The sequence below is a fragment of the Tauraco erythrolophus genome, chromosome 1 (assembly GCF_009769465.1).
Source record: "Tauraco erythrolophus isolate bTauEry1 chromosome 1, bTauEry1.pri, whole genome shotgun sequence".
Lineage (NCBI taxonomy): Eukaryota > Metazoa > Chordata > Aves > Musophagiformes > Musophagidae > Tauraco > Tauraco erythrolophus.
In genome coordinates this window covers 32,544,741-32,572,139 of record NC_141465.1, presented here as the reverse complement: position 1 = coordinate 32,572,139, position 27,399 = coordinate 32,544,741, and the positions used below count along the sequence as shown (strand labels likewise).

The following is a 27,399-nucleotide window of genomic DNA, read 5'->3' as shown; positions in this document are numbered from 1 at the left end:
TCTTCTGATTTAGAGTCCATGAACCCCTTGAACTCTGAATTCCACTCGTCCTTAATCAGTGCCCAATTGAGAGGATTACTGTTTGCTTCTGTTGCAGAGCACTTGGGAAGATGGCATTGAATCATTTTGTGATATACCTAAGTGCTAGATAAAGCCTGACGCTGAAAACTTACGGTCCCAGCGCTAAGAAGTGATGAGGAGGCTGTGACTGCCAGAGGAGCCATGTGCCATGCCCTTGGGACAAGTCCGGCCTTTCCCTGGTTTGCTTCCGCAGAGCTTCATACACAGTGCAAGCACTGAAAAAGCCTGCCACGTGGCTGGGTGATTTATTAGGCTTTTCAAAAGTGGGCAAAACAGTGAGACATTGTTTTTCTGACCTGTCCGGGGTGTTATGACCCAGGCCTAAAATAAATCTTGGTGTTTGCAGGATGCTTTCTCCTTTGTAAGGTACGGGGATTATTGGTCATTATCTTTTTCCTAGCATCTGAGAAATTAGCTCCTTAATTTCATGCTCGCTTAAGAGCATGGAAGAAGACACAATTTACAGCAGGATGACGGAATCCTAAAAGGGTCGGGGTTGGAAAGGACCTCTGGAGGGCATCTGGTCCAGCCCCTTTGCTCGAGAAGGGTAACCTAGAGCTGGTTGCCCAGGACAAATATGAGTGTCAAGTTAGAAACCTATGTTGCGTTTTAGATTCTGTTTTTAACAGATGCATGTAATTCTTGCTCTGCAAGATGCCAAAGATACAATAGATAAATAGAATGTTAAGTGAATGTCACAAGAGTGGTTTGTGTAGTGCATAAATCAAATGAGCAACTACATTTGTTTAATATTGTCCTGTGTATGTTTGATTTAGTGGTGATAATTCACACCTAAAAATCACACAAGAATGCTTTGTGTTGGCTAAGAAAGGCTAAAACATATTGCTACACATGTCTGTTGCCTAACAAAGTTAAAACTAAGGCATTTACAGTCCCTAATTTCTTAATAGTGCAAATGAGCTAGAGGGAAAACAGATTAAAATATCCTATTGTCTTTTAAAATGAACGTGCCAATTTATAGAGAGCACATCAGGCCACTGGGTATCATGTGCATCATCTGTAACTGGAAAGCAGTAGACGAATATGATCGTAAGCTAATCTCGCTAAGCTTTGTTCACTCTACAGCAAATTTCCTTTTAAAAGAGTCATGTATTGTAGTTGGTATTCAGGGAGCCATTTGTTATGACTTGCTGGAAAGAATATTTCATGCTCTTGAATATTCTATAAGGTTAGGGTATATTTCAGGGCAGATTTGTAAAGAGACTGAAGTTAAAGGTCTGGAATTACAGCTTTTCTGCTCACCTACCCTGACAAAAATCAGGGCCTTGCAGCTAGAATTGAGTAAGCAGAGAACCAGGCTTAGGGAGAACTTCATAGCTCCGGGGAGATGGGACGCATCAGGTTTTGTTAAGTTCCGCTAGATTGTTATCTTCCTGCATGGCACTTCCAGGCCACAGGGAAGACAACCTTACAGCAGTCTGAGCCCAGCATCACTGTATGGGGACAAGGAGGACCTCAGCATCCCCACTCGGAACACATGGGGGGACTTGAGTCACCTCAGCTGCTCCCTCCCTCTCCCTGGACCACACTCTGTTCCCTCGCCAGTGCACAACTCTCATCTTGGACAAATGGGAGCAGAGGCTTTGATACCAGGTTACGCCTCATTATGACTTGCGGGAGATCTGTGGTTGAGATCAAAGGCAGTAGATGACATACCTGGTAAATTAAAAATGCTTAAGAAAAAAAACCACCCAAGAGAAGCAGCAATGATTTCCATTAAAACAAAGTAACGCTTTTGTAGGAATTATTTACAGGTGTTTTAAGTCCAATTACTGGTGGTGAGGGATGCCAGACTGACAGCCCAGAAAATGCTACCTCCTGCCGTCCTGGGAGCAGCGGCCTGATCCTGGACCGACCGCAAATCCCGCAGCAGGGCAGCCCCAGGGTGTCTGGCTTTGCCCAACCTGGTGCTGGTGGCAGACCTGCTGGGCCTGTCGAAGTGCCCCGCAGACCTCCCACCATGCCCTCACACGCTGGTTTTCTTCCAAGGGCAGGCAAAGCATGGGGAGGGAGGTGGTTCATGCCCTGTCTTGTCCTGGTCACACTTATAGCACTTGCAGGTCATAAGGTTGGGAGGTGGTCTCTGACGTCCCCTCTGTTTTAGTGGCTGCCAGAGGGAAGATCTCCAAGATTAATGAACAGTGCCCAGGGGACCCTACACCAGCCATGCAAGAGATCAGTCCAGCCACATACTAGGGCTTGCAGGGAGGGAGCCTCAGGTGTTCTCCAGGATGCCTCTCCCCACCTCCTCTGCCCTCACCGGTGGAGAGGTGATCTTTTTCTCCTCTACAAGTTAAGCAGTTTTTTTGCGCCATCCCCCCAAATGCTGTGAACCTCATGTGTCCCACAAAAGGTGCCAAAGCAAAATGAAGTCTTAGCATAGAATTGATCTATACGACATGGGCTGGGGTTTGCCCAGCTTAGTCTAGCATGGGCCCACCCATCTGAGCAGAGGCATGCTGTCATACCTTGCCTGGAGGATATTTTTTAAAGCAGAAATCTGCACTGGAGTTAGATGAGGATTTAGGCTATGGAGAGCTGAAGGAATTGTCACAGCTTAATCAGAGACAGTGCTGGAAACAGGTAATCCTTCAGTCTCGGTGAGGGTGACACTGAGACCGAGAGTGACACTGAGAGTGATGCTGAGACTAAAGAATTAGCTGTCTTTCCTAAAAATTAAAAATTAACTATCTCTAGTACTGCTGTGCTAGGATATCCAAATCCGTTTTGAGTTATCCCTGGGGCTTTGAGGATAGGTCTGGTGTCACCAAAATATCCTTAAACTGGCCTATAGAAGTGCAAAACTTACGAGCTCAGAATAGCCTGTTGTGGACATGAATGTCTTGGAAAGTCCTCATTTAACCGACTGACACAGCCGGTTCCTGCAAACATTTGCATCAGCCTAGGAGTGCCCCTAAAATAATCAAATTGCGGAAGTCCCCTAAAATAATCACGCTGTAAAACAGTTTTTATGATTTTATGATTAAACTGTAATTGTATTACTAAAAGAAAGTAGCACTGGAAAAAAAAGGCATAGAAAGGAATTAAACCATTTGGAAAATATACTTGTCCTTAGACTAACAAAAATAAAACCCAGGGGAAAGTGACATGCCATGGAGAGTATCACAAAGAATAAACCTGCTGAGTAATTTTGTTACCTTTTGGCTCTGGGCAGGGCACGTTTTGAAAGGAGTACAGAATCTGGCCTGTGGACCTCCTGCTTCCCCTGCTTGTGCCACTGTGGGATTTGTCATGCAAATCATGCAAGATTTTAGTGAAGGGCAATATATCTAGCTGCACTTGTCCTTTACAAACCTCAGGACAACCCAGGGAAGACACACATGGAAAGATCCCAAGACAGAGTTTCATCTATAACACACAGCCATCATCGTCAGTTGGTTGGCACAGGCATTGTTTTGCCAATGAGACTGACTGAGCATCAGATCCTTTCACTACAGGATCACTAAAAGCAAGTAACATTCACCATCCATATACAGTCCTGAGCAGCTGACACTGAAGCATTGTTAACATAGAGAGATCTTAAAACAGTGGATGTGTGCGTCCTGTGTAAAGCATGTCACACTCACGTGCACACACGTACTAGATTTTTCTGTAAATGTCTATTATGAAATCAAAAGAAGAGTTATAACCTTACACACGGATAAGATTAGCCCTAGTACATCCTTCGTTTTTCTAGGTCCTAGAAATACTCAGCCTAAAACTGCAAATGCATCTTACTAGGAGAAGTTCAGGAGAAGCTGAACATGTGTCTGTGTGATAAATGCTGGTGCCACCTTAGGAGTACGTGGCTTTTTAGCTGGAGTTTTTATTGTTAATCACATTCAAGATTATCCAGATATTTTCTCTTCTTATTACTGTCATTAAGGTCTATACAGATACAGACTTGGCTGCATCCAAAGAAGCGTGGCCAGCAGGTCAAGGGAGGGGATTCTGCCCCTCTACTCTGCTCTTGTGAGACCTCCACCTGGAGTACTGCATTCAGCTCTGGGGTTCCCAGCATAAGAAGGACATAGAGATGTTGGAGCGAGTCCAGAGGAGGGTCACAAAGATGATTCGAGGGCTGGAGCATCTCTCCTATGAAGACAGACTGAGAGAGTTGAGGTTGTTCAGCCTGGAGAAGAGAAGGCTCTGCGGAGATCGTATAGCAGTCTTCCAGTACCTAAAGGGGACCTACAGGAAAGCTGGAGAGGGACTTTTTACAAGGGCATGTAGTGACAGGACAAGGAGCAATGGCTTTAAATTGAAAGAGGGGAGATTTCTATTAGATCTAAGGAAGAAATTTTTTACAATGAGGGTGGTGAAACACTGGAACAGGTTGCCCAGAGGAGTTGTGGACACCGCATCCCTGGATGTGTTCAAGGCCAAGTTGGATGGGGCTTTGAGCAACCTGATCTAATGGAAGGTGTCCCTGCTCTCGGCAGGGGGGTTGGAAATAGAACTAGATGGTCTTTAAGGTTCTTTCCAGCCCAAACCATTCTATGATTCCATATCTAAAGAATCTGACAACATATATTCCTGAAACTTTTCTAATTGCTAGCCCATACATCCCACAGTCGATGAGCTGGCCCGTACAGGGAGGCTGCTCCCGGCTGGGTACAGGGCAGCTGGCAAGGGGGTGGAGCTGGCATACCCAGGCTCAGACCTGCCGAGCACAGGCAGAGTCGGGCGCAGGTGGGATGTTAAGTGGAGAAGAAACAATTTAGGAGATTAACTTGTGGCTTCATCTGTGGCTGCGAGAATGCATTAGTGGTGCTGAGCGTGGTTAATAGCGCCTTCGCATCTCAGTCAGGCTTCTCTTCCCCCATCCCCGGTTTGATCGAGTGATGTTGCAGTAAAAGTCACAAGCATGATCCCCCTAAGAGCTCAGAAGCAAAACCCTCTTTCTGCATGAAGTCACTGTTGTGCTGAGGATGTTTTGTGGTTTTTAAACATAAAGTGTGCTGGTCAGGGGAGAGCAGACAGATGTGGAAGAGGCCCAGCTGCCAGCTGAAGGCACCCACAGGGCCTCGTGCAGCTGAGACCAGCCCCATCATTGGAGACAGACACTGGGAAAAGCCTACTTTAGAGCAAGGAGCAGCTTCAAGCCAAATCTCTCTCTGTGCCTCCTACAGAAAGGAGATATCCGGGATTCTTTGCTCGTAATGACACTGAGATTCATGCCGGGAGAAGTTTCATGTTAGCTGTGGGTAAGGGGGCTCTCTGTGTCAGGAGAGTAGTGTCTGTCCCACAGACAATCCTTCTCTAACCACGGCAGCTCCTGCTGAGGCTCACACAGCAAGGGTACTGTCTGCTTTTCCCAGAGGGCTGCAAAAATATCAAAGGAAACTGATTCTGTTTCATACCATGTGTTGTATTTAAAGCAGCAAACTGGATTCAAGACTAAAAGCCAGTTTCCATCTCGTCCAGTCAAATTAAACCTGAAGCTCGAGCTGCAATAGCCTCTCACTGCGTCACCTCTGCAACTTCCCTGGGAAAAAGACCCCAGTCTGTTCCTTGCTCCCAGTTTGTTGGGCAGCTACTGGAAATGCTCTGCAAACTCACTGCGTGCAGCATTCCCACGTGGGCAACGAACAAGCTACCAGCATTTACACCATCACCCTTGAATGGGTCATGGAACAAGGGGAAATGGAGAGAGAGAAATAAAACTCGCCCTGACCCTTTAAAACAGGAGATGAAGGGCAGGAAGGGACAGGAGGAGCAGAGAAGCCATTCCTTCACTGAGTGCCCTTACTAATAGTATCAGCTGCCGATATGAACATCACAATGTCATGCTGGGAATAACATCATCATTTCCTTCTGAACACTTCCTCTTTCGTCATTCTAGTCTGTCTCAGTTTCTTAATGGTGAAAGTAATGTAGGAAGAAGAAGGATATAGTTAACATCTTTATTTCTCCTAGCTGTTAACTCCAGTCCAAAGTGTTACAAGACGCCAACTTTCCTTATGGCAAGCCTGGGAGGGAGGAAGCCTCCTCTGGAAACTGTCTTCCTTTCTGTTATGCTGTCAGGAGCTCCTTTTCCTTAGGATGAAAGCATCTCTGCATCTTGTTGACCTGAACAATGAATCTCTTATTTAGAGGGATAACAGAAGGACATCTTGGATTTCTGTTTTAATTTAAAGTCTTTCTGTTTTAATTTCACTGTTTCAAATCTGGGCCAAAGTTTGTAGCAATTTAGGCTTCTGTACAAACTTTTGATATCGCTTATGTATTTGCTGAAAAATAATGTTTATGTCAAAATTCCCCTGTAATTCTTCTTTAAGAGCAGACTCAGAGCCTCCCTGTAAAGAAGCCATGGATGATGTCCCAGAACTTCCCAGGTCAGGAGTAAAGTGCAGTGGGGATGCCTAGGGAAGGAGCTTTGTCCCAATAACACACTGAGGCTTTCAATCTCCTGCTTTTGGCCCTGTAGGAACTTTTGCAATAGTTTATAATTCATACTTAATTTTGACTGAAAACCAAGCAAATTGCCCCTGAGAAAGGCAAACCCATACCGAGTAACCTGGATCAGATGCAGCGTGAATGCTACCACGACATTTTGCCTGTTAGCACCATGGCTATAGTGAATTATTTTTCCTAGACTGAATACATTCGGTGGCCTGATTCTCTGTCTAGTCAGTCACTGCTAACTGCAGGGGCACAGAAAGGAAATCTACCTGCATAGCTCCTAGCATAAATCAAAGTATCATCAGGGCTTTTCCAATATGATTTGAGCTGTCCGGAGCACTCAATGCCATCTGACAGCTGAACTGCCGTTCCTGCTCTGCCAACATGCCCTCACCCTCAGAGGGGCTGGAGGGGGCAATAAAGTAGTTATATTAATTCTGTGCCATCTGCAGAATCCTCCTTATGCCAGAGTTGTTCCCTCCTGACCTGGTGGGTCAGATTTACTGCTCCTTTTATACGGTCTGGAACGAAAGGAGACGGACTTTTTTCTTTTTCTTCTTTTTTTTTTTTCCCCCATTTGCTGGTACAAGGTATCTGTAGTGTTCCTACCAGAGCAGAAGATCAAAAGCCCAAATGTTACGATTAGTGCTGGAGGTTGTTATGATGTGAACCTGAGTACATAAAATGCCACAGAAAATACTAGGTGTGGGTGATGTTATCTGCGTTAATCTAGGCATGTAATAAGCATAGTATAATGGCACACAATGCATATTTTTTAAGTTTCCAAACCAGAAAGTACTTATACCAGATGGCAGCTTTTCAACAATTTCCATTCTCTTCTCCACCCCATACTCCCAAGTATTTCAAGTAATCAGCTTCTCCTCTAGGGATTAGCCACAGAAGAATCATATTAAATGACTAATTTTCCTCGCTTCGCTTTCCCCCTTCCCCCTTTTAATTTTGAACTGTGTAGAGAAAGAAATCATCCAAAAGCTCTGAGTGCTGGCACGTGTTTGTTTTCTGCAGCCCTCTAGAACGGCCTCAAAATCATCTGGGCTTCTAGGTCATGCAGTACATCCCGACACTTGTTGGCTTCACTTCTAGTGTTTCTTAAACTTTCCCCTCCAAGGTGCTTGTCAAGCTCTGACTTGAAAAGTTCAAGCGATGTTGAATCTGCAGCTTCCCTGGGAGCTTATTCTCCTGCCTATTTGATCTTAGGATCAACGTTGCCCCTGCTCTTAAAACTGAACTTGTTTTACTTTAGCTGGCATCTGTTATTTCTTGTCTTATCATTTTTCACTAATGAAAACAGTTCCTCCCCTTCCTCTTTATAGTTGTCTTTCATGTACTTATAAACCACAGTCACGCTGTCCCCTTGGCTTCCCTTTTGCCCCAAATTATATGTATGTATTTAATTCCTTTAATCTTTCCTTATAGGTAGTTCCTTCCAGACCTTTAATCACTGTAGTTGCCCTTCTCTGTAATCTCTCCCATTCACTGATACACAGCTAGTAATGCAATGGCCAGGACTAAATCCGTTGCTCTCCCTGGGATTTGAGTGCTGGGAAAATAAGACTGGACACTCCCTCAGCTCTAGACGTGACCCCTCTACTTCTACACCTCCGGATAGCCTCTCTCTGGTGCACCAAATACCCAAATTTCTCTTTGAGAAAGGCAAAACGCGTTGCAGCCTAACTGCACAGTAATGCATTTCACACGACTGGTCCACAGGTACGAGGAGCGTACACAAGACAAACCACCAAAAGGTATTTTTGCAGTGGAAACTCTAACCCAGTTTCCACTCCTACTCACGCCTTCGTCAACAGCCATGTAAGACCAAGGTGAAAACTGTCTCATTGGTGACAGATATTCTAGTGAGTATTTCTGGAGCCGGATTGGGATGCTTCTCGTGAAGCAGAGGAGGGGAGAGGCACCCCCTGCCTTCTGCCTTGCTCTGTAGCCCCCGGCTCTAGGCGCTAGCGGCAAGCACACGCCGCACACCTGCACGCTGGCGCACACCGGCAGCAGGTGAGCACACAAATGAGCCCAGCCTTGGCTTTGGTCCTTAACAAAACTCCCAGCAAAGCTGAGCTGGCCTGACTAGGCGGGATAAGGGAATGGAGGAGCATCGACACGGGCTGCTGCTGCAGTAGCATCATAATTATTAAATTTCTCGCTTGAGGAAATGGGGAAGAAGGGTGCCGTGGAGAAATGTCTCCGAGGTGATGGCACTGGCGAGGTGCCGCATCGGTCACACAGTTGGGCGTGCTGCGTTGCTGGGCATTGAGATTGCGTCCAGGGCTTTAGGAAGAGTCAGACAAATCACATTTCACCACCCATCCTTTTGGGGCTCTGCCTGGTCTGAGCTCCTACTTTGACTATTGGTTTGACTCATTCCTACACCCAGCAAAACCCTAGGAGGACCTGCAGCCATAGGCATGCAAAGCTGGGGTTAATGCTGGGTGCAAATTCGCAGTTTAGCCTCTCCTGAAAATTGTCTGTCCCCAGGTGTCCCCTTGTTCCCTACCCATTGCTGCCACCGAATGATGGCTTGAGTCAAGACACAGCTCTCTGGCTTGCAGTTTCTGAATGATGAGGGAGGTGAAATGGTAAACCGTAGCTCCCTTCTTATGTAGGTCAGTGCCCTGGCCATCCATGTCTCTGATAACATGCTCACTATCGGGGCACATCATTGCCCACACCCTCAAAACAGGAGTCATGTCTTCCTTCTAAAACATTTTGAGTGACAAAGGCATGGATTGATCTGCCCTGTTTGAAAAGAAGAAAGCTCACAGCTTCTGCCCGGGAAGAATGAGACAGGCGTTTGACCACCATTATCACCTGGAGGTCCTAAAGAGGGTGGAGAGTCCTTGGGAACTTTTTCAGTGGTAAACTTGGGTCACAAGTAATAAGATGCCCAAGCTAAAGATATTGAATGAATATGTGTTATTTCATCTTTCCTCACAACCCCTCTGCTTTGCATAAACCGAGCTGCAGGCAGTTTCCCCGCTTCCAGAGTGAATAACCTTGTATCAGTTAACAGAGATCAAAGACTAGATCCCTGGAGGGGTTCAGGCAGTTCCCTCTCCCTGAAATGGAGGGAAGTTAGACACCATCCACCTGTGTAGTCCTGGCCACGTTTCCCCTGTATGATGCTGGCCATTTCACATCTCATTTTTTGTTGCATCGCATGTGCAGTTTACATGCTGGGATGAAATACGCATGTTTCATAGTGTGTGAGAGATCACTGCAGGAAATAAGGAGAATTTTGTCTTTTTATTTACCAGTTGCTTGCAGAATGAATGAAACATTCTCTGTGCGATGTTTCATTATTCCAGTAGCCCAAAAAAATGTTAATATATCAATATAGCCATTTTTGTTCACATCAGTCAGTGGAATTACCTGTGATGGTAACAGCTATGCAATAAATACTTGCAGGGACAATTCAGGAGCCTGATCCTACAAATTTTATTCACAGGCGTTAACCCACTGATTCATCACAAGTAGATGCAAGACACGCTTACACCACTATATACATCTTTAAGAGGGCCTTAATACATATATTAAATGAATACAGGTGCAAGAGGTAGGAGCTGGCCCACTTGATGATGTCACGTTAAGCCCAGATGCTCCAAACAATAAAGTACATGAGCAATTGCTTTCCCCAAAGAGATTTTTATTGCATTCGGCAGAAATGCCACTAAGAATGAGGTTAGGCATGTTTCTAAGTGTTGGCAAGATCAGAGTTTGTAGCCAGTTCTCTCAGTTTGTTCTCATATGATATGTACGCCAGCTGTGTTAAGGTCTGCATTTTCTTCTCCTTTAAGAAGATGTTTTGTTGCCTGCCTTGTGCAAATTTTCCCTCATCCCACTCAAATTCAGCTCATTGCAAACAAGTGGCCATTGCTGCCTGCTTGGCCAGGGAATATTTACCTGTGGACTGGGAACTTGTATTGTGTTCAGGCTCTAATTCGCCCTTTGCAATTTAGGTTGTTTAAAATTCATCTCTGAATTGTTGCTCCGTCTCTCATATTTCCGAAGCTTTTCCTTAACTATATTATGTAAAAAGCTCGGTACTTTGTGGTCGAGTAATCCCGTACGACAGAGGCAAGGCATGGTAGATAGAGATTCACTCGTGGTGTGTTTACGGCTGTAATAAATTGATGTCAAAAGACAAATGTAAGCTGTGCTGAATGTGAATCGGTAAAGTTAGAACATTAGCTGCGATTCCTGCCTCAAAAGGATTCCTGCTTCAAAAGGATTCCTGCACAAGAGACTGACTGTCCGAGTGCAAGTCCTAGCATTAGGGATGCTAGAAAGTTTTACCATGTGAGAAGAAACATCAGCTTTAAATACTCTGCATCGTTTCCTTACTTTGCCTTATCACTGATATTCCTGCAAGCTGCTTAACTCATTAATTCCTATTTTTCCGGAGTACCTGCACAAGAATATAGTAAGAGGATGGTAAATTCCTATGAGAGCCCCTCTCTTTGTCATGCAAAAATAAAATTGTAAGGAAGACGATAAATTGAATTAGCCAAACAAACTAAAAAAAAAAAATAAAAATAAAATCAAAACCCACCATGTGTAGTTAGTGCTAATGGGCATGTAAAATACATAGCTCGATCTGTATCAAGATATCCTCGCCACGGTATTTTCCCTGTCTGCCCTCTCTCACTTACCTCCTTAACTTACCTTGCAAAAGCTTGTCTTCTGAGCAGTTTAAAAAGAATACTGTCACCTTTAAGCCTACGTCAACATCTGCTGCTAAATTACAAAAAAAAAAAAAAAAAAGCATGTAGTATTTTCTGCGTCTTCTGTTAAATCGTGGCATTTTGTATCTTTCTGACTACCCGCGCGTGTAATAGATCGGGTTTATTTTGTATTTATTTTGTATTTGTTCCGCTTAAGACGGGATGCAAAGCAGAGAGCGAAGTTCGACTCAACACATTTAATTTAAATACAAAATACTCTCTACCTCTTGACTAAAAAAATAGAAGGGGGCGAAGAAAGAAGAAAAACCCCGAACACTATATGCATATTTTCACATTTTAGGCGGTGTATGTAGATGTACGTACATCAGTAAAATGACTCTTCTTATCTCTACGATGCCCGTAAAAAGTTATCAGCCACTAATGCACCCCAGATGGCTTTTAAGCTGTTGTTATTTTGTATATTATGTAGTGCGGGTTTTTTCCCCTTAAAATAGAAGGCAACTTCTCCCTAATAATTTAAATTCCGGATAATTTCATACAAGAAAGAAGTAACCGTGTAAGAGACGAACTTAAAAAAAAAAAAAAAAAAAAAGACAAGAAAAAGAAAACCACACACAAACCATAGAAATTTGGTGTAAAATAGAGAGCTTTCTGCTCTCCTGCTGAGAACAGGGACCTGTTGCAAGTGCGGCGGGAGGGCGAGCGGGCTGAGGCGCTCTGCCGCTGCCGCCCCCGCGGAGACCCCTGCCCGGTCTGCGCTCCCACCGCAGCGCTTGGCGATGACGCGGGGGGAGGGAGGGAGACACACAGAAAACCGGCCCCGCATCCTTTGACAGAGGGGAAGGAGGGGAAGGAGGCAAGGGGGCAGGTCATGCGAAGATGAAGTTGTGATCCTCCGGCGCGCAGGTGCCGCGGGGCAGCCCCGGGATGGGCAGCCCTGGGCCCGGCGCCGCTTCACCGGTCCTCCCGGAAAGGGACGGCCGGACAGAGGGAGGGCAACCAAAGCATTGCACCCCCCCGCAGAGATGAAGGCGCTCCTGACCCGCACTGAAAGGGTGCAAGGAAATCTACACCTGGCTCTTCTACCGTGACTTTGGGGGAAGGCGGCTGCGCCGCTTCCTGAACTCGGTTGCGCTGCGCGGGTGTCCGCACAAGCAGCCCTGCCCCGCAGGGGAACCCCGAGCATCCTCCTCCCTGGCAGCAGTCTCCGGGGAGGCAATAGCCGGTTCCTCTCAGCCAGGGCGCTCAGCCTGTTTTCGGTGTAATTCCGTGTAAACCAGGTAGCGCACACGGCAGGAGCTCGCTCTCTGCTCCTGTCCCCGCAGGTCGCGGTGCGCCAAACAGCGTACCGACAGTTATTTTCCCACCTCCGGAGCGTTTCCAAAGTGGGTGTCGGCAAAACCGAAGGTCCCCTCTGCCCTGTCGTCGCCCTCCCCGGCGCGCCCTGGGGTGGCTGCCAGGGGGTTCCGGCCAGCCGCCGCGCAAGGCGACTCTCCCCGCGGAGCTGCGTCTCAGGGGATGCGGCGGGTCGCGTCCCCCGCGGGACCTCAGCCCCCCGTGGGCTCTGGCGGGGACGGGCAGTGCTGGCCGCGGCGAGTCGAGCAGGCAGCGGCCGCCCTCCCCGGGGGTCGCCCCGAGGCCCCCTCCCCCGGCTGCCCTCCGCCGGGCCGACGGCGAGCGGCGGGCCCCCTCTGCCGGCCCCGCCGCGGAGCTGCACCGAGGGCTGCCCCCGGGGCCGCCGCCGCCTTGCGCAAGGCCTGGCGGCGGGCAGCGGCGGCGGGCAGCGGCACCGGCCCGCTCCCCGCGGCCCTTTCCAACTCCGGCTTCCCGCGGCGGGAGGCGGCCCCGGTAGTGTCCCTTCCGCGGCCGCGCCCACCCCACGGACGCACTCCCACCCACCCACCCCGCCGCAGCTGCTGTAGCTCCCGTTCAGAGCCCGCCTCGCCCCGGGGGAGGAAGGCCGGTCGCCGCCGCGGCTGCTGAGCTGGCGGGGGCGGTGGAGGAGGCGTCCCGGGGGTGGCCGTGCGGAGGGGCGGTCCTCCCGGCGGGGACACGATGGGACCGCGGCGCGGAGAGGAGACACGGGTGAAGGAGAGATGTGAAATTTCACGGAGGGAAGCCCGAGCCCGTGCCAAGAGCGCGGCGGGGACGGGCGGGGGTTCCGCCGCGACGGCGGCAGCGGGTCGGGATCGCCCCGTTCCCAGCCTGGGTTAAGCCAGCGGCGAGTCCACGACATTCGCGACCAGCATCAAAAAATAAAAGAGAAAAGAAAGAAAACCACCAAAACAAAACAAACACCCCCCCCCCAAAAAAAAAAACACAAACCACCCAAACACCATCCAAAACCCCAGCCCGGCCCCAAAGGACAGCCACGCCTCCACCCAGCATCCTCGCTACCGGCTCCGCGGGCCCAGGCCGGCTGGCGGGGCGGGCGCGGGCGGCCCGCTGCTGCCCGTCCGGCGCTGCCTGCCCGCCGGCCCGGCGTTGCCCCCGGCGGTGCTACCGGCAGGCCCGGCCGGTGGCTGGGCTGTGCCGAGGGCAGGATGTCCCCCGTCTGGGGGCCCGGCGGCCGCCCCGACATATCAGGCGGTGATGGGCGCCCCTCTGGGCCGCGTCCTTGTCCACGGGGGCGGGAAGCAGCGGGGCGGACGGGAGACGCCAGCCCGGCGGCGGCTGCCTCGGGAGCCGCCGGTCCAGGTGTCCCTCTGTACGGCTGCGACCCCCTCCGCGGGAAAGAAACGCCCCGGAGCAAACCCCGTCGGGAACTCCCCCGAGGGGCGCGGGACTGCCGGGGCGGCGTCCGCGGTGCTGCGGGCACCAGCCGCTCTTCAGCGGCGGGTGGTCCGTAAGCGAAGGGCGAACGGGACCGGCGGCGGGGTCAGGCAGAGGCGGGGGTCGCGCCGCTCCGACTGCCCTCCCCAATCCCCCGGCAAACCGCAGGCGCTGAGCACCCTTGCATATGTCTGCGGCGGGCCCCGCCGCCAGCGCCTTTGCGGTGGGCTCGGGGAGCGGCAGCCCGCGGCCCTCCCGTGGGTGCGCGGTTGCGGTGTCCGCGGCGTCCCGCCGACCCGGCGCTCACCCCCCGCGCCCCACAGTAGCGGCGGCGGCGGGCGCGCCAATTCCAGGAGCCCCTGGCCCGCGGCCGCGCCCTGGCTGCTCCCGGAAAGGGCTGTGATTGGCCGGCGCCCTCCCCGTATGCAAAGCAGCCGGGGGAATGACATTCCTCCGCACTCCGCCCGCCGCAGCCAACTCGCTCCCGGCCACCTCCATTCATCCCGGCGGCGGCGGCGGCGGGCGCGGGGCGGCGGGGCGCCGAGCGGGCGGCGCGGACCCCAGCCCAGCGCGGCGGAGCGGAGCGCGGAGCGGCAGGGCCCGGCCCGGCCCGGCCTGGCCCTGCCCGGTCCGGCGCGGCCCTGCCCGGCTCGGCCCGGCGGAGCGACAGTGCCCCGGCGCCGTGGGCGGCCGACCGGCCGGCCGGTCGGTCGGTCGGCAGGAAGCTTGCGTTCCCCGCGGCTCACGTGAAGACCCGAGAGCTCTCCGCTGTGGAAATGCGCTTTCTCTGAGCGGTCGTCTGGGCTGGAGGCTGTAACTTCTAACCCCGGCTGGCAACTTCGGGGGTTTGATCTTCCCCGGTTCTTTCCGTCTCTCTCCGTGGGAGTCAGCGGCTCCTCCACCCCCGCCCGCCGCCAACTTCTCTTTTGCGGAACGAAAGCTTTCACTCGTTCAAAAGTAGTGGCTTGATTTTTTTTTATTATTATTATTATTTTATTATTGTTGTTGCTGGCTGGTTGCTGTTGGTTTTCAGTGTGTGCGTGTGCGTGGGGGCTCTCCGCGCAGGCTGGCAGTATCCATCCCGCTGACTGGAGGCGGCCGAGGGAAAAGCCATGTTTCCGAAAGCAGGCTTCCACCTGCTGCGGTCAAAATATTGTTAAGCAGCCGGTTCCTGTGGCCGAATTAGAGGAAGACTGCTTCAGATACCAAAAAAAAAAAAAAAAAAAAAAAAGAATTGGCAATGACTGCCGAAGTTGTTACAGACTGTTGGTTTGACTGCTGAGGAGGACGTGAGTGAGAGAGAGAGAGCGCTGTTGCACACACAAAACCACAGAGAGAACCCACAATTTAACCAACATCCCCAAACTCAAGTTTTCAGCTGCGGACTATTTAGCCTCAGCGCTTGCGATCGGCTGCGACCTTTCTTTAAACTGACGAAAGACGTTATGCCAAAGACAAGTACAAAGATAGAGATTTAAAGCTTGAATGCCGTGCACTGAGCTTCGCTTCTTCTTTTAGTTTTGAGCAAGAATGATTGAAAGGTCGTGACACGAGTACTCTTAGAGCAACGCGAACCAAACTACTGAAGCTGATTTTCAAGGCTGCTTAAAAAAAAAAAATCTTGCCGAGAACATTAATGGATTCCTGTTGTGTTTAAATTCTCTACAGATTATATTGTAAATTTTTTATGAAGTAGAGTATACGTGTGTGTGCGTGCGTGTGTGTACGTGAATATATATATACAGTTGTAGCCAGCTGACCTTTGATCAGAAAGCCTAGCTCGCGTACTGCCTTCTCTGAAGACTGACCGCGAATTTCCCTCGCTTAAAGAGCGATTTTTACCTACGGAAGACGCTGATGTGTTTGTTTTCTCTTGGGACTGTAGAGAAGTCACCTGGAAGAAACCGATAGGCAACTGACTCCCTGGCAAACCCGGGCTTTGCATGTGTTTCTGACCGCGTCTCGTATTTGACTTGCCTAATTTTTTCCACGGTGCTTGGGAGTTTGGAAGGAGCTTTCCCTCCCCGATAATTTTTTTGCGTCACGCCCGCAAACTAGATGAACAGGCGTCGCGGTAAAGCCCCTCACGGACGACCCTTTCGCTTATCGGATTAACGTGATCTGTTCCGCAGCGCCAGGAAGCCAAGAGTTAAGTCTCGGCGTGCTCGCTATCTCAGCTCGCCTTCAGCAAAAAATTAACTTTGGGGACTGGCGTAGAAACAAGTTTCCCCCGGGTCCTCAGCCTGTATCCGTTTATGTTGGTCCCCAGAGAGCAGATCGCTGAAGAGTTACGCTCCTTTCGCTGTTTTGTAAAAACTCTGTGGAGGTCTTTCACTCAAAAGGCTTGTTGTGATGCGTATCCCCGTAGATACCAGCACCAGCCGCCGCTTCACGCCGCCCTCCACCACGCTGAGCCCGGGGAAGATGACCGAGCCGCTGCCGCTGCCCGGCGCCGAGCACAGCGGCGCCTTGCCGGGGAAGCTGCGCAGCGCCGACCGCAGCATGGTGGAGGTCCTGGCGGATCACCCCGGGGAGCTGGTGCGCACCGACAGCCCCAACTTCCTCTGCTCCGTGCTGCCCACCCACTGGCGCTGCAACAAGACGCTGCCCATCGCCTTCAAGGTACGTCTGCCGGCTCCCGAAAGTCGCGCTTCTGGGAGCAGGGGCGGCGGGGAGGGGAGGGCAGGGGAGGGCAGGCTGCGCGCCCCGCGCCTGAGGGGCACGGGGCGCCGACCCCCGGGCTCGGGCTCGGACCCGCACTCGGCCCGGCGGGGAAGCTACGTCGGGACCTGCGGTGGGTCGCGGCCGACCCCGCACCTCCTTCCACCCTTCCTTTCTTCTTTCCTTCCGCGGTCGCTGCCGCTCGGGACAGCGTGGGAAGGCGTGGGGCGAGCGGGCGCTGCGAAGCTGTCTCCCGGGCCCCGGGCAGGAGGGAGCGGTGGCAGATGGGGCATTGGATGGGCTGGGCGGGCTCCCTCTGGCCGCTGCCTCCCTCTTCGGCCCATTCAGAACTCTGGTAGTGCGGGGCAGCTCTGCTCAAGGGAAAAAGGAAAAAAAAAAAAAAAAGAAAAAAAAAGAAAAAAAGCCAGACCCGAGGAGTTTGCCTGCCCTGGGGACCAGATGCCGGCGCAGCCTGTTGCAGACGGATGCCGGCGTCCCGGAACGGAAGGAGCCCCGGGCTCCCCCAGAAGCCGCCCGCAGCGGCGGCGGGTCCCTCAGCCGGCAGCCCCCGCGGCGGAGCGCCCTGCCGCGGCTGCCGCCGACGGGGCGCACTCGCCCGGCGGCACCGGCCCGCCTCGCTCCGGAGGTGCCAGGCTTCCCCCCGCCGGGCTGCCAGGGGCTCTTCGGAAAAAAAACCAACCACTACATCTTTCCTCTTTTTGGCTGTTTTTTATAATAGTATATGTCGCGGCCTACCCTGGGCAGACCCTGCGGCCGCTTGAACTTCTCTTCTTTCCAGAGCCCCTTGCTAAGTCTGTACTTGGTAGCCCAAGTAAAACCGCGGCAAAAGATGGGGGAGGGGGAGCATACCCCGGCTTCCCCCTGCCACGGGCCGCCGGTGCTGTGGGGCGGCCGGGGCCAGGGCCCTGCCGAGCGGTGACCCCCGGGCTGCTGCAGGCGGGGAAGGTCGGCGGGGGAGAATTGCTGCGCTTTTCCTCCCTTACCCGACCAGTTTTCCCGTTACCGGGGTTCAAATAGAATTCATCCTCTCCTCGGTCACGCTGTTTTTTGACTTGGGGCTGTCGCTAACTTGTTGAATGCGCTGGCTTTCTTGCTGCTGATGCAGGTAGGCTTCCGAGCAGGGGAAGGGAAAGGTAATTATTCTCGTTATTCTCTTCTCCGAGGCAAGAGCCGTAGAGACATGCAGCTCCCGAGGAGCCCCGGGATTAGATTTAGGACCGGGATTTGGAAAGTTCGTGCTTTCTTTTGCGGTCACTTGCTAGCCACCGGCCGCCACAGTACGACCTTTTTGAAGGCGACCAGACCCGAGTCTTTCCGATGGCTTTCTGGGTGGAGGAGAAACGAGGGAGAAGGGAATCAGTTCAGCTCCCAGAGCTTTGGGAAGTCCTGCTGAGAAGGCGGCTTTAGGGAAAACTTTTATTATGTCTGGAGAGTCTCCTTGTTTTAGGCGTATATGAGTCTGGGGAAGGGAGGAACGAATCGGCAGGGTCTGTTCCTAAATTCACACATTTAGATTAATTATTCTACCGTCACCCACGCACTAAGAAACTGCTGCTAATTACTCGGGAAGCTCTGCTCCTGGAAGGCAGAGTTACGGTGCAGAACAGGCGTGAAAACCCGCTCCGCCCCGCCGGGAAAGGAGATAAGCGAAATCCCCAAACGTGGCCGGTGTTTCTCCCGGGGGTCCCCTGCCGCCAGAGACCACCGCGGCGGTGGCTCCCCGCCGTGCCATGCGCGGGGCGCGCCCCCAGCCCCGGTCATCTCCCGGCGGGGAACGGGGGCGGGGGGGGCACACACAAGAGGCGGCTCTTCCCACTCCTGCCCGGCCATCCAAGCCGCCGGCGGAACGCGGTGTCGTCGGCCGGCCCCGGAGCCGAGACGCCGGGAGCGGCGGGGTCCAGCAGCCACCGGGACCCCGCTCCCCGTCGCCTCCCCGGGCAGGGGAGGGGGCTTCTGGCAGGCGGCTGCCCTGGTTATGTGAAAATTGGGGAACAAACCCCGGGGGCTGGTTTCGGGAGATACCTAACGCCCCTCGCGTTCCTCGTTCCATCCCCACCGCGGCGAGCGCAGCCCTCCTCGTTTTAACTAGCAAACCCGCTCCCAACTTCTGCAAACAGAGTAAAGGGTCAGGTTCTCCAAACAGACGGAAGCAAGCGTTTGTAATACTGAGGGAGTTTAACCTAGAAATACGCAAGCGAAAGGAAGCGGGGAAAAAGACCCTCACAACCCCCCCCTCCAAAAAAAACCAACCAACCCACCAAACCAGGAGAGAGTTTCCTTATGAGGTCCTGAAATGGTGGGCTGGGAGGCACCTGCTTGCTGGGGCGCTCGGCCGCTCCTCGTCCCCCTCCCCAAAATGCTCCCGCCGTGAAGCGCTGAGACATGAGTCCTGAAAGAGTTTGCCACATATAAAACAATATCTCATTGATTTTATGGTAAATATTGAATATTCACAAAGGCATTTCTTAAAATTCGTGAATTTTAATATCATTTGGAAGAGAAACTAGAAAATTCAGTTCAGATCGTTCCTATGCTGCCAATATCTTATTTGCATCTGACAAAAAAGCACTGTGTTTTATCAAGTATTTGCTAAAAACCATTGCATCAATAAAAAGAGAGAGAGAGAGAGTTTTCTCTTCATGTTTCCTTAGAAAAATTCACTCATGATGTTTGATCTTTAGGATCAGGATATTATTTCAAACCAAAATAATAATTTCCATGCATATTTTTTACCTAAAATAAGGAATAATTCTGAGAAACTTACAAAATAATACCTAATAACTCTAATAAGATGCCATATAGATTCACTGTCAAAACGCTGTTAAGAATCTAAATCTTAATTTAAAAGGCCGATTTTGTTTGATTGATGCAGCAGAAGTAGGTAATTTAGATACCTGGCAGCACTGTAGCTCCGATTCTCTTCTTGCTTCTCTGGAAATATATATTTTTAAGAGCTAAAGAGTACAACAAGGTACTAGGTAACTCCAGTCAGCAAATCTCAACTTAATCTGTTTAGTCTTTTTTCTAATGTAAATGTTTGTATTTCTGTTTCTATTGTCTGTGACTTTTAACTCTAGTTTCTTTTCTGGCCTATGTAATTTTTATACTTGTTTCTAATATTGTTATTCACATGTCTTATCGCTGAGGTTGCCTTCAGTGCGATTTGAAAACGATGATTTAAAATATTCGCCCTGTAAGAGACAACTGACCCTGGATTCAGGAAGGTTTTTCATCCCTTAAAATGCTAGCGTGTATTTCCTTAAACCAACACGCAAATATTTGCATCACGGGGAGGTGAGGGTAATGCCCCAATTTTCCCCTTTCCCTTTCTTGTGCCTTTAATATATGTGCATGCATTAAGGTTTTACGGTAACTTTTTAAGAACTGAGTGAGTGCGTTGGGTTCGCAGCTGCTGATCTTGTGAGCCAGCGTGCCTCATGACACAACGCTGTGCAAGGAGAAGACTTCCCGGCTTAAACGTTTCAAGCAGGGACTAATTTATGCCAAGATCAGGGAAATTCTAAAAGCACAGTGCTGAGCATAGCACAGGCCACAGAAACGCATTACGGCACACAGAGGAGAAGAAAAAGCCAAAGTCTGGGCTGCAGAGGAATGGGAAAGAGGAAGTTGAAATAGATACATAAAGAGGGAATTTTGACACAGTGATTTTAACTTTTCATGTGGAAGTGAAAATAAGGGTTATTGGTGACAAATGGAAGAGCACTAAAATGAGAAACACAGCCTCCTATAGAAGGGAAGGCTGTGAAATACCTGAGACTGGAAACCTTTCTCGTATTATGGGAGGTAGCGATGGCTGGGGAATAAGCATCAGAGAGAGACCAAGTAAAGGAGACACTGATCCTGTTTGGAAAGAACAAGTGCAATTAGAAACTAATAGAAATAAGACCAAGCCGTGACAAGTTTCAGCCAATTATAACTGCATGGACATAAGCTAGAAAACACTAAGAGGAAGGAAAAATTTTGAGCTGCAACTGAGAGGACATGATGCAGGACTGCTTCCCCTTAGAATGTGTAAAAGAGGAAATAAAAACTAGCTAGATTATTTTTTTTCTCTTTTTTCTTTTCTTTTAGTGGTAGTCCTGAGGTCCCTACCGTAGACTTAACTGGGGGAACAGCAACGGAATCTAAAAAAAGTATGATAGAGGACCTAATTCAAGCTCTTACTTTTGCCAGCATAAATCAAGAAACACACCAGACATCCATTTGATTGTAGCAGGGTAAAATTGTTTTGAGAATTCAGTCCTGCTCAAGAAGATAAGATAAAATTAAATTTTTCATCATTTAACCAGTGTGAACATTGCAGATACAATTCAGAAAACGTAAGGTTAGAAATCCATATATCTCTCTGCACATTGTATCAAAAATGCAGCAAATCCTGTGTTCCTAAATATTTGTTTGATAGATGCTGGCACCGAGGAGCTACAGCGCAAACATTTCGGACCAGGTGAAAGCCTTTGTCTGAGCCATTGCAGATTTCATTAGTTCAGATCACGATTTCCATCCATCAGGTTGCGGGTGAGGTCTTAAGTCAATGATTTGCTTTCATGCTTCTAAAGGACAAAAAAGAAATTGTTCAGTAAGTTGTGATTAAGCATTCGATTGAGGCCTGCATTTCCATGGACGTACTCTGAATTTATGCTGGGGCAGCTCCGTTCAGAGTGGTGGGAGGAAAAGATAGGGAACTGGTGCAGCTGTGGGGACTCCGTCCCTCTGCGTCTGTGAGACGACTGGCTTGGTTTTGTTTTCTCTTGAATTTTACGTTTCCATCATTGTGCTGACTCTACTGTAGCTTAGAAGTAATGCAACTGATGTAAATCAGACCTGAATTGGTTCCTGTTACTTGAATTTATTTATTACAAATTAAAGAAATATATTTTGGAAAGCTTATTTCATATATTTTTTGTGTCAGAGTACACGTTATGCTGTGTATTTCAGAGATGCATCAAAGTACAACTTTTCTGTAGCTCTGCAAACTAGGAATGGAAGCGATTCCTATTTTCCCCAAACAGCTTCTTAGTCTACACAGATTTTTGCTGTTGCTGCTTTTTCCTGTTTTATCATGTTACCTGCTGATCTTCCGCACTTCAAATGGAATGTCGCATAAGGAAGCTGAGGCTTCTGCTCCTTGATTTCATAGGTGGTGGCCTTGGGAGATGTGCCCGATGGGACGCTGGTGACGGTGATGGCTGGAAATGATGAAAACTACTCCGCAGAACTCAGAAATGCCACAGCCGCCATGAAAAACCAAGTAGCAAGGTTCAACGACCTCCGATTCGTGGGTAGAAGTGGAAGAGGTATGTGTTTGTTCTCAGCTACGCTTCGGTCACGTTCACCAGTTATGTCGAGTTCTGGTTATGTGGAGAGAATTTGAAGTCGGCGTCTATTGAGTTTTCTGCAGCAGGGAACACTGCAAGATCTGGCGTAGGCCAATTCCAAAGGCACAGAATTAGCTATATGTTTTTTTCCTTGCTTTATCCTAGTCTATCCTCTGTGCCACTTCAATTTTTAAACAGTAAAACCTCATTTGAAAAAACATATCACATAGACAGCGAGTCACATTTTGGCTCTGGAAGCTGTCCCATCAAATTTAGAATGGGACAATATTAGCCATGTTTAAGTTTAAATAGCATAATTTCATTTTAAAATGAGAATTTTCAGCTTGTGTAAAGACTCGTGGCTGTCTCAGGGCTCCCAGGCACTCTCTGCAAAAGCTGGTCTCTGTAACAGAGCAAGCCAATCTAAAATTACGAGTAATTCCTGAATAAATCTAAACATTCTCCAGATTCATCGCGACCTGATGAAGGCACAGGGCACTTTTTCTGACCTTTCTTTCTCTGAAATAGACGTAGAACAATATGCAGTAGTGCTGTCATTTAGTGTGCTCCCACAAAGTAGATAGGATAGACCAGAACAGAACAGGTGAGCTTAATATCTGACTTGTTGTATCTCTGTAATAACCAGTAGTCAACAGTGTTTAAATAAAAAGGCCCTAGGAGCACAAATAACAAATAAGAGTCGAAGCTGACTTAGACTAGAACTGTATAAAAATGTTGTTAGGAAGCTGCAAATAGTACCTGTCACGTGCAGCTCATGTCGCATGTGAGCGGGCAGGTGTACAAAGCTTGATCCAAAAGCCTGTAAAATGAACAGAAGGACCCTTCGTGACTTCGTTCTTTGGCTCTGGTCCATAATCTTAAATCTCTTAAATTCCAAGCAACTATGTTTACCTTTCTATTACAAGATTATTTTAAGCGCTCCCCTTGCATTGCTGCCCTCGCTGCTGCGAGTGGAGTCCTTTGGAGTGGCTCAGGGCGGGTTCGGTCAAACCCACAGAAGAGAAGCTGGTGAGCTGTCACTCAGAAAAACCTCGAAGAAAAGATCAGCTTCTCTCTTTTAAGGTTGAGAATGAAAAACTGTCGCATCTTCCGTGTGAATTCATATGTTTACTTATGTATTTCTCTTCTGTTTCATTCGTATCTCTAAGTAAAATCAGAGCGTAACATTATGGCATTCTGAACACGACAGTGTTATTTAGGGATGATTCAGTGCTGTGACATTCACAAATCAAAATGATAGTGTCTACTGCGCTGAAATGGGTTTCTGTATGCCACCTTTTTCAGCAATTTGTGTGCTGGTGTCTCGCTGAACCATATTGAGTGCTCTGGGGCTCACTGACCCCTCCTCGCCATTTCCCCCCTTCCCTCTCTCCCCATGTGAGCACCCAAGACGTCTCCTGGTGCGTGGCTGTGTGCATGGCTCTTATGAACATGAAGGGAGTTATGAGCTTCAGGAGAGTTACAAAGGTGACCTGCTTCTGCTTGCTCTCTCTCAAAATGTTTTATTCCAAACGGGAGATGGGTCAGGCTTCAGACCAAGGAAGTTATCCTGATTATACACAACAGCCTTTATTTGCCTTTGAAGTGAAATGCATCTGTAGATATCCTTCCAATATAAATACAGTCACCAGTTGTGGAAGATCATGGTCCTTTTGAAACACAGATGTAAGCAGTGAATACATTTAATGAATAAGATACCAATCCGATCCCTTTGTATCCTTCAGCATTTTAGCTGAGGATACAGAGGGAGATGACTTTCAAATCGCGTTGTTTGGGCTGTCTTCAAAATGCACTTGGTGGAAAACACCCGCAGCCGAGAATGTAGCTTCATAATGCTAGCAAAGAATAATAATAGGGTAATGCAGAGAAAATTATATCCATTTACTGAAAACATGAGAGATGCTGTAATGTCTGAAAGTATCAGTCATTAAACATGTTCATTTGTTATATTAAAGGTTCCACCTTTTCAGTAAATGGAATTTGCATTCTGATTCAGAGATGACTGTTTAGAAGATTCAAATGAATAGCTGGCAAAGTGGCAGAGAAGCTAATAAAAACAAACCTGTAGTTCAGTTCCTGGCCATGGTAGTGAAGCTAGAAATCATAACAGTGAACTGTGGGAGTCTCAAGGTCAAAATCCGTCGGCTGAGAGAGAACAGTCCCTGTTCATACAGAAGAGCTTGGCAGGGAGCGTGGCTGAGCCCCTTACCATAAGCGGCTGCTGGTAGCCGGTTACTCACGCACGGACATAAACCTTGTACGTCGTGTGATGTTCGGGTGCTTGGGATCCTTTAAGCGATGGAGTGATTTGGGAGCGCTGCTTGCTGTTAGTCAGCCTTGGAGGTTAAATCTCATCACCTCCGTTGGCTGCCCATCTTTGGAGCGAGTGACTAATGTATGCTTTTGTTTACTCCTCGAACAAGGGATTGTTTTCCAAAGGTGGGGATTGTTTGCATTCGGTAAGGGATTTCTGAGGTGCTGTTCTGTTGAATTTGTCTAAAGCCTAAAGCATAAGGTAGCTGCTTCAAAGGGCATTGCTTCCTTTGATACTTTGCTAGAGGAAAATTAACCGAAACTTTGTTTGCTGTGTAATATTTGAGTTTGAATAAGTTCAGTTGCCACCAGTGATAATGCGATGCCAGGGGTATTATGTGAACAGCGATTGAAAGTTCACGTTGGTTACGGTCAGAGTGGACGCTCTTTGCATGTACTTCGGCTGATTTAAAATCCCTGCCGGAGAATACGGAACGGCTTCGACCAGTGACAGTTCCCTGTGCATCAGTTATCGCCCAGGTGTAACCATCCCTGTTAAAAGCCTTGCCAAACCGATGGCGAGCCGCCGCTCTCTCCCTTGTAAGAGAGCAGGAAATTGCCATTCTTGACATTCTTAATAAATAGTTTACATTTTCTTCCCTGGGCTTTAAATGAAAGCTAGCAAGACAGTCTGATGACTGCTTCAAATGTAAGACTCGTCTGCACTTTCCTCTCCGTGAATAAGCAGCTCCACGCTGACTGTGAGGGAGTTGCAGCAATTCCCCCCTTTCGGGGCTCTGATCCCGCCTGTCGGTCAGTGCAGATGCGCCAACCAAATACTGGCCAAAGCTTAAAGAACTGGACTGTCTTTTGGCGTTCGTTTCCTATCTAACAGCAAGCAGTTGCCCCGTGTTGCTCTGCCTGCGCCTGTCGTTCAGAATCGCAAAAAAAAAGAAAAAAAAAAGGCACTTGATCTTCTTGACACCCAGAATGGGAGCTGAGAATATCACAGGTCACCCGAAACATCGAGATGTTGTATAAAAGCAATTTGGCTCACTTTCCCGAACAAAACAGATTTACATTGGAATTGGCTGGGCTCCAGAGTTACTATTCCTCACCCTAGTTTGAGAATGCTACTGGGAAAACCTGCCCGTCTGGCTTGTAAGCCCAAGTAAGTAATTTCTGGAAGAAAAATGTAGTTTAAAACTTCAGCCAATCTCAGCCCCCTTTGCCTGATTACCTGGTTAAAAAAAAATTAATCTTTATTTCTCTCCCTCTGTTCATAAACACTTCAAACTTCAAAATGCTACTGCTGGAAAGCACCCTGTTTTCTTAATGTATAATGAACTGGTTTAGGTTACTATGATGAAATAAATCTGGTGCAAAAAGCCTGACACCATAGAAGTTCATTGGACAAAATTAAAAATAAATAGTTATTTTGGAGAGAGAAAGCTTCATGGCTCAGTAAGCATTACATATTTTCCTCATGGAATCATTAATCCCAGTAACTGTCTTCTTTTTAGAACGTCACGTTAAAGAAAACACCAACAAATAAACATGTTTTCCACATGAAAATAATTATTAATAGGTTATCATAATAGTAGCTAATGGGGAAATGTCTTGGCTTGCTGCGGAAGATCTCAATCTAAAGCTGAAAGCTGGAGCTGGAGCTTTGTGATAGTTTTCCAGCAATGCCTTTTTAAAAACTGCATCTTGGAAAGGGCTGAAAATTAAGCCTACAGATATATATTTCCTACTAGCTATCGGAATTAGAGTCATGAATAAACTGCAAAGGTTTTCAGTTTCCGGAGAGCCAAAGAAGGACTCCTTTTTCACAGGAGTAGCTGATAGGAGAACGTGAGAGAGAGAGATTCCTAAGCATAATCAGAAGTTTCTGCCATCAGGACTCCTCCTTCTGGATATAATTTTGGGGAAAAAAGATCAGTTTAAGCTGGAATCTCAAAAATACTTAAAACCCAGAAATTACTGGCCTGGATTCTGAGCCAAATTATTTTTATTGGTCTTCTGAAGTCAGAATTTTGCTCCTTCTGTGCAGCTTCAGCTTGTGGTTGCATCATTTAAGCACTTTGTTAAAATTTGTTTTATTTTTTACTTAAATGCATTCAAAATTATAAAAGTATGTGCAAAACAGAGAAGGATGCTATTCAACAAGGTCGTAAAATCGGTATTAAGCAGCTGGCCAGGTCCTGGTCCAAACCGTTGGAATGCTTCAGGGGACGCAGTATCAGATACTGGAGTAACAATGAACCGTGCTTGCCAGACGGGCCGAAAATAGAAGAAATCCAACAGCAATCAAAACTGCAAAAAGAGTCAATTGATAGAGTTTAAAAACAACCCCTTATTTATACTTCGGCCTGATAAGTATGCGGCGCTAGCAGGATGCTACGGCCGGCGGGAGGGCGGTCTGGCCGTAGAGAAACGAGCAGCAGCTCCTTTGAGTCATCCTGCAGCCCTGCCATCCTGCCGGGCATGGGCAAGGCTGGCATGGGTGGCCCTTGGGGTGAGGAAGCCGGGCATCCGTGATGCCAAAGGAAGGGTCCGCACTGCTGGTCCTCACCCTGGGTGTGTGTTAGAGGGTCGAGGTTTGTCACAGGACTCTTCTCCTTCCAGTCTGGTCTCAACAGTGAATTTTTCTCTAAAAGACAGCTGCTGGAAGTGGTGATTTTATTTTTAAGTGACTTAGGGTTGCTTAGTTGTGTCATTAATTTTAATGGAGATTTCTGTGTAACTTGAGTAGCCGTGGAAGAACGCAGCGTGGAAGCTCTCCGTGCCACTGCAGAGGAGCCGGTGCCTATTTCGAGCCAAATAGCCTGGACTGGCGTTGTATCAACCAGCAAACCTGGCCCTTTTGAGACAATGCTGCCTCGGTGCTGGCCTTCAGCAGGGACATGGTGGCAGGAGGAGGGCAGGGGAGAAGACTTTCCCATTATGCCGGTGCTACCCAAGTCATCTTCAGCACACGCTTGCTAGGTGCATCCGTGTTTGCGTGAATCACTGGTCGTGTAAGAAAGTACACGTATGATGCAGCTCCGCGCAGGGCTTTGACTGGAGAAGCATCCTGCAGTCCATGAGGCCGAGCGTGGCTGCGGCTG

The 27,399-nt window shown here is 48.8% G+C and overlaps 1 protein-coding gene across 4 annotated transcripts in view; it reads left to right on the top strand.

The window, feature by feature from the left end:
• RUNX1 (RUNX family transcription factor 1) overlaps window positions 1-27,399 on the top strand; it is a 176,576-nt gene that overhangs the window by 82,902 nt on the left and 66,275 nt on the right. For 2 of the 4 annotated variants that reach the window (XM_086632006.1, XM_086631998.1), the window contains 2 exons: window positions 16,363-16,616; window positions 21,835-21,991. In XM_086632006.1, the coding sequence (XP_086488132.1) occupies window positions 16,363-16,616; window positions 21,835-21,991 (411 nt within the window). Of the gene's footprint in view, window positions 1-16,346; window positions 16,617-21,834; window positions 21,992-27,399 lie in introns of those variants that run through there. The other 2 variants (XM_086632023.1, XM_086632015.1) reach the window with 1 other exon arrangement.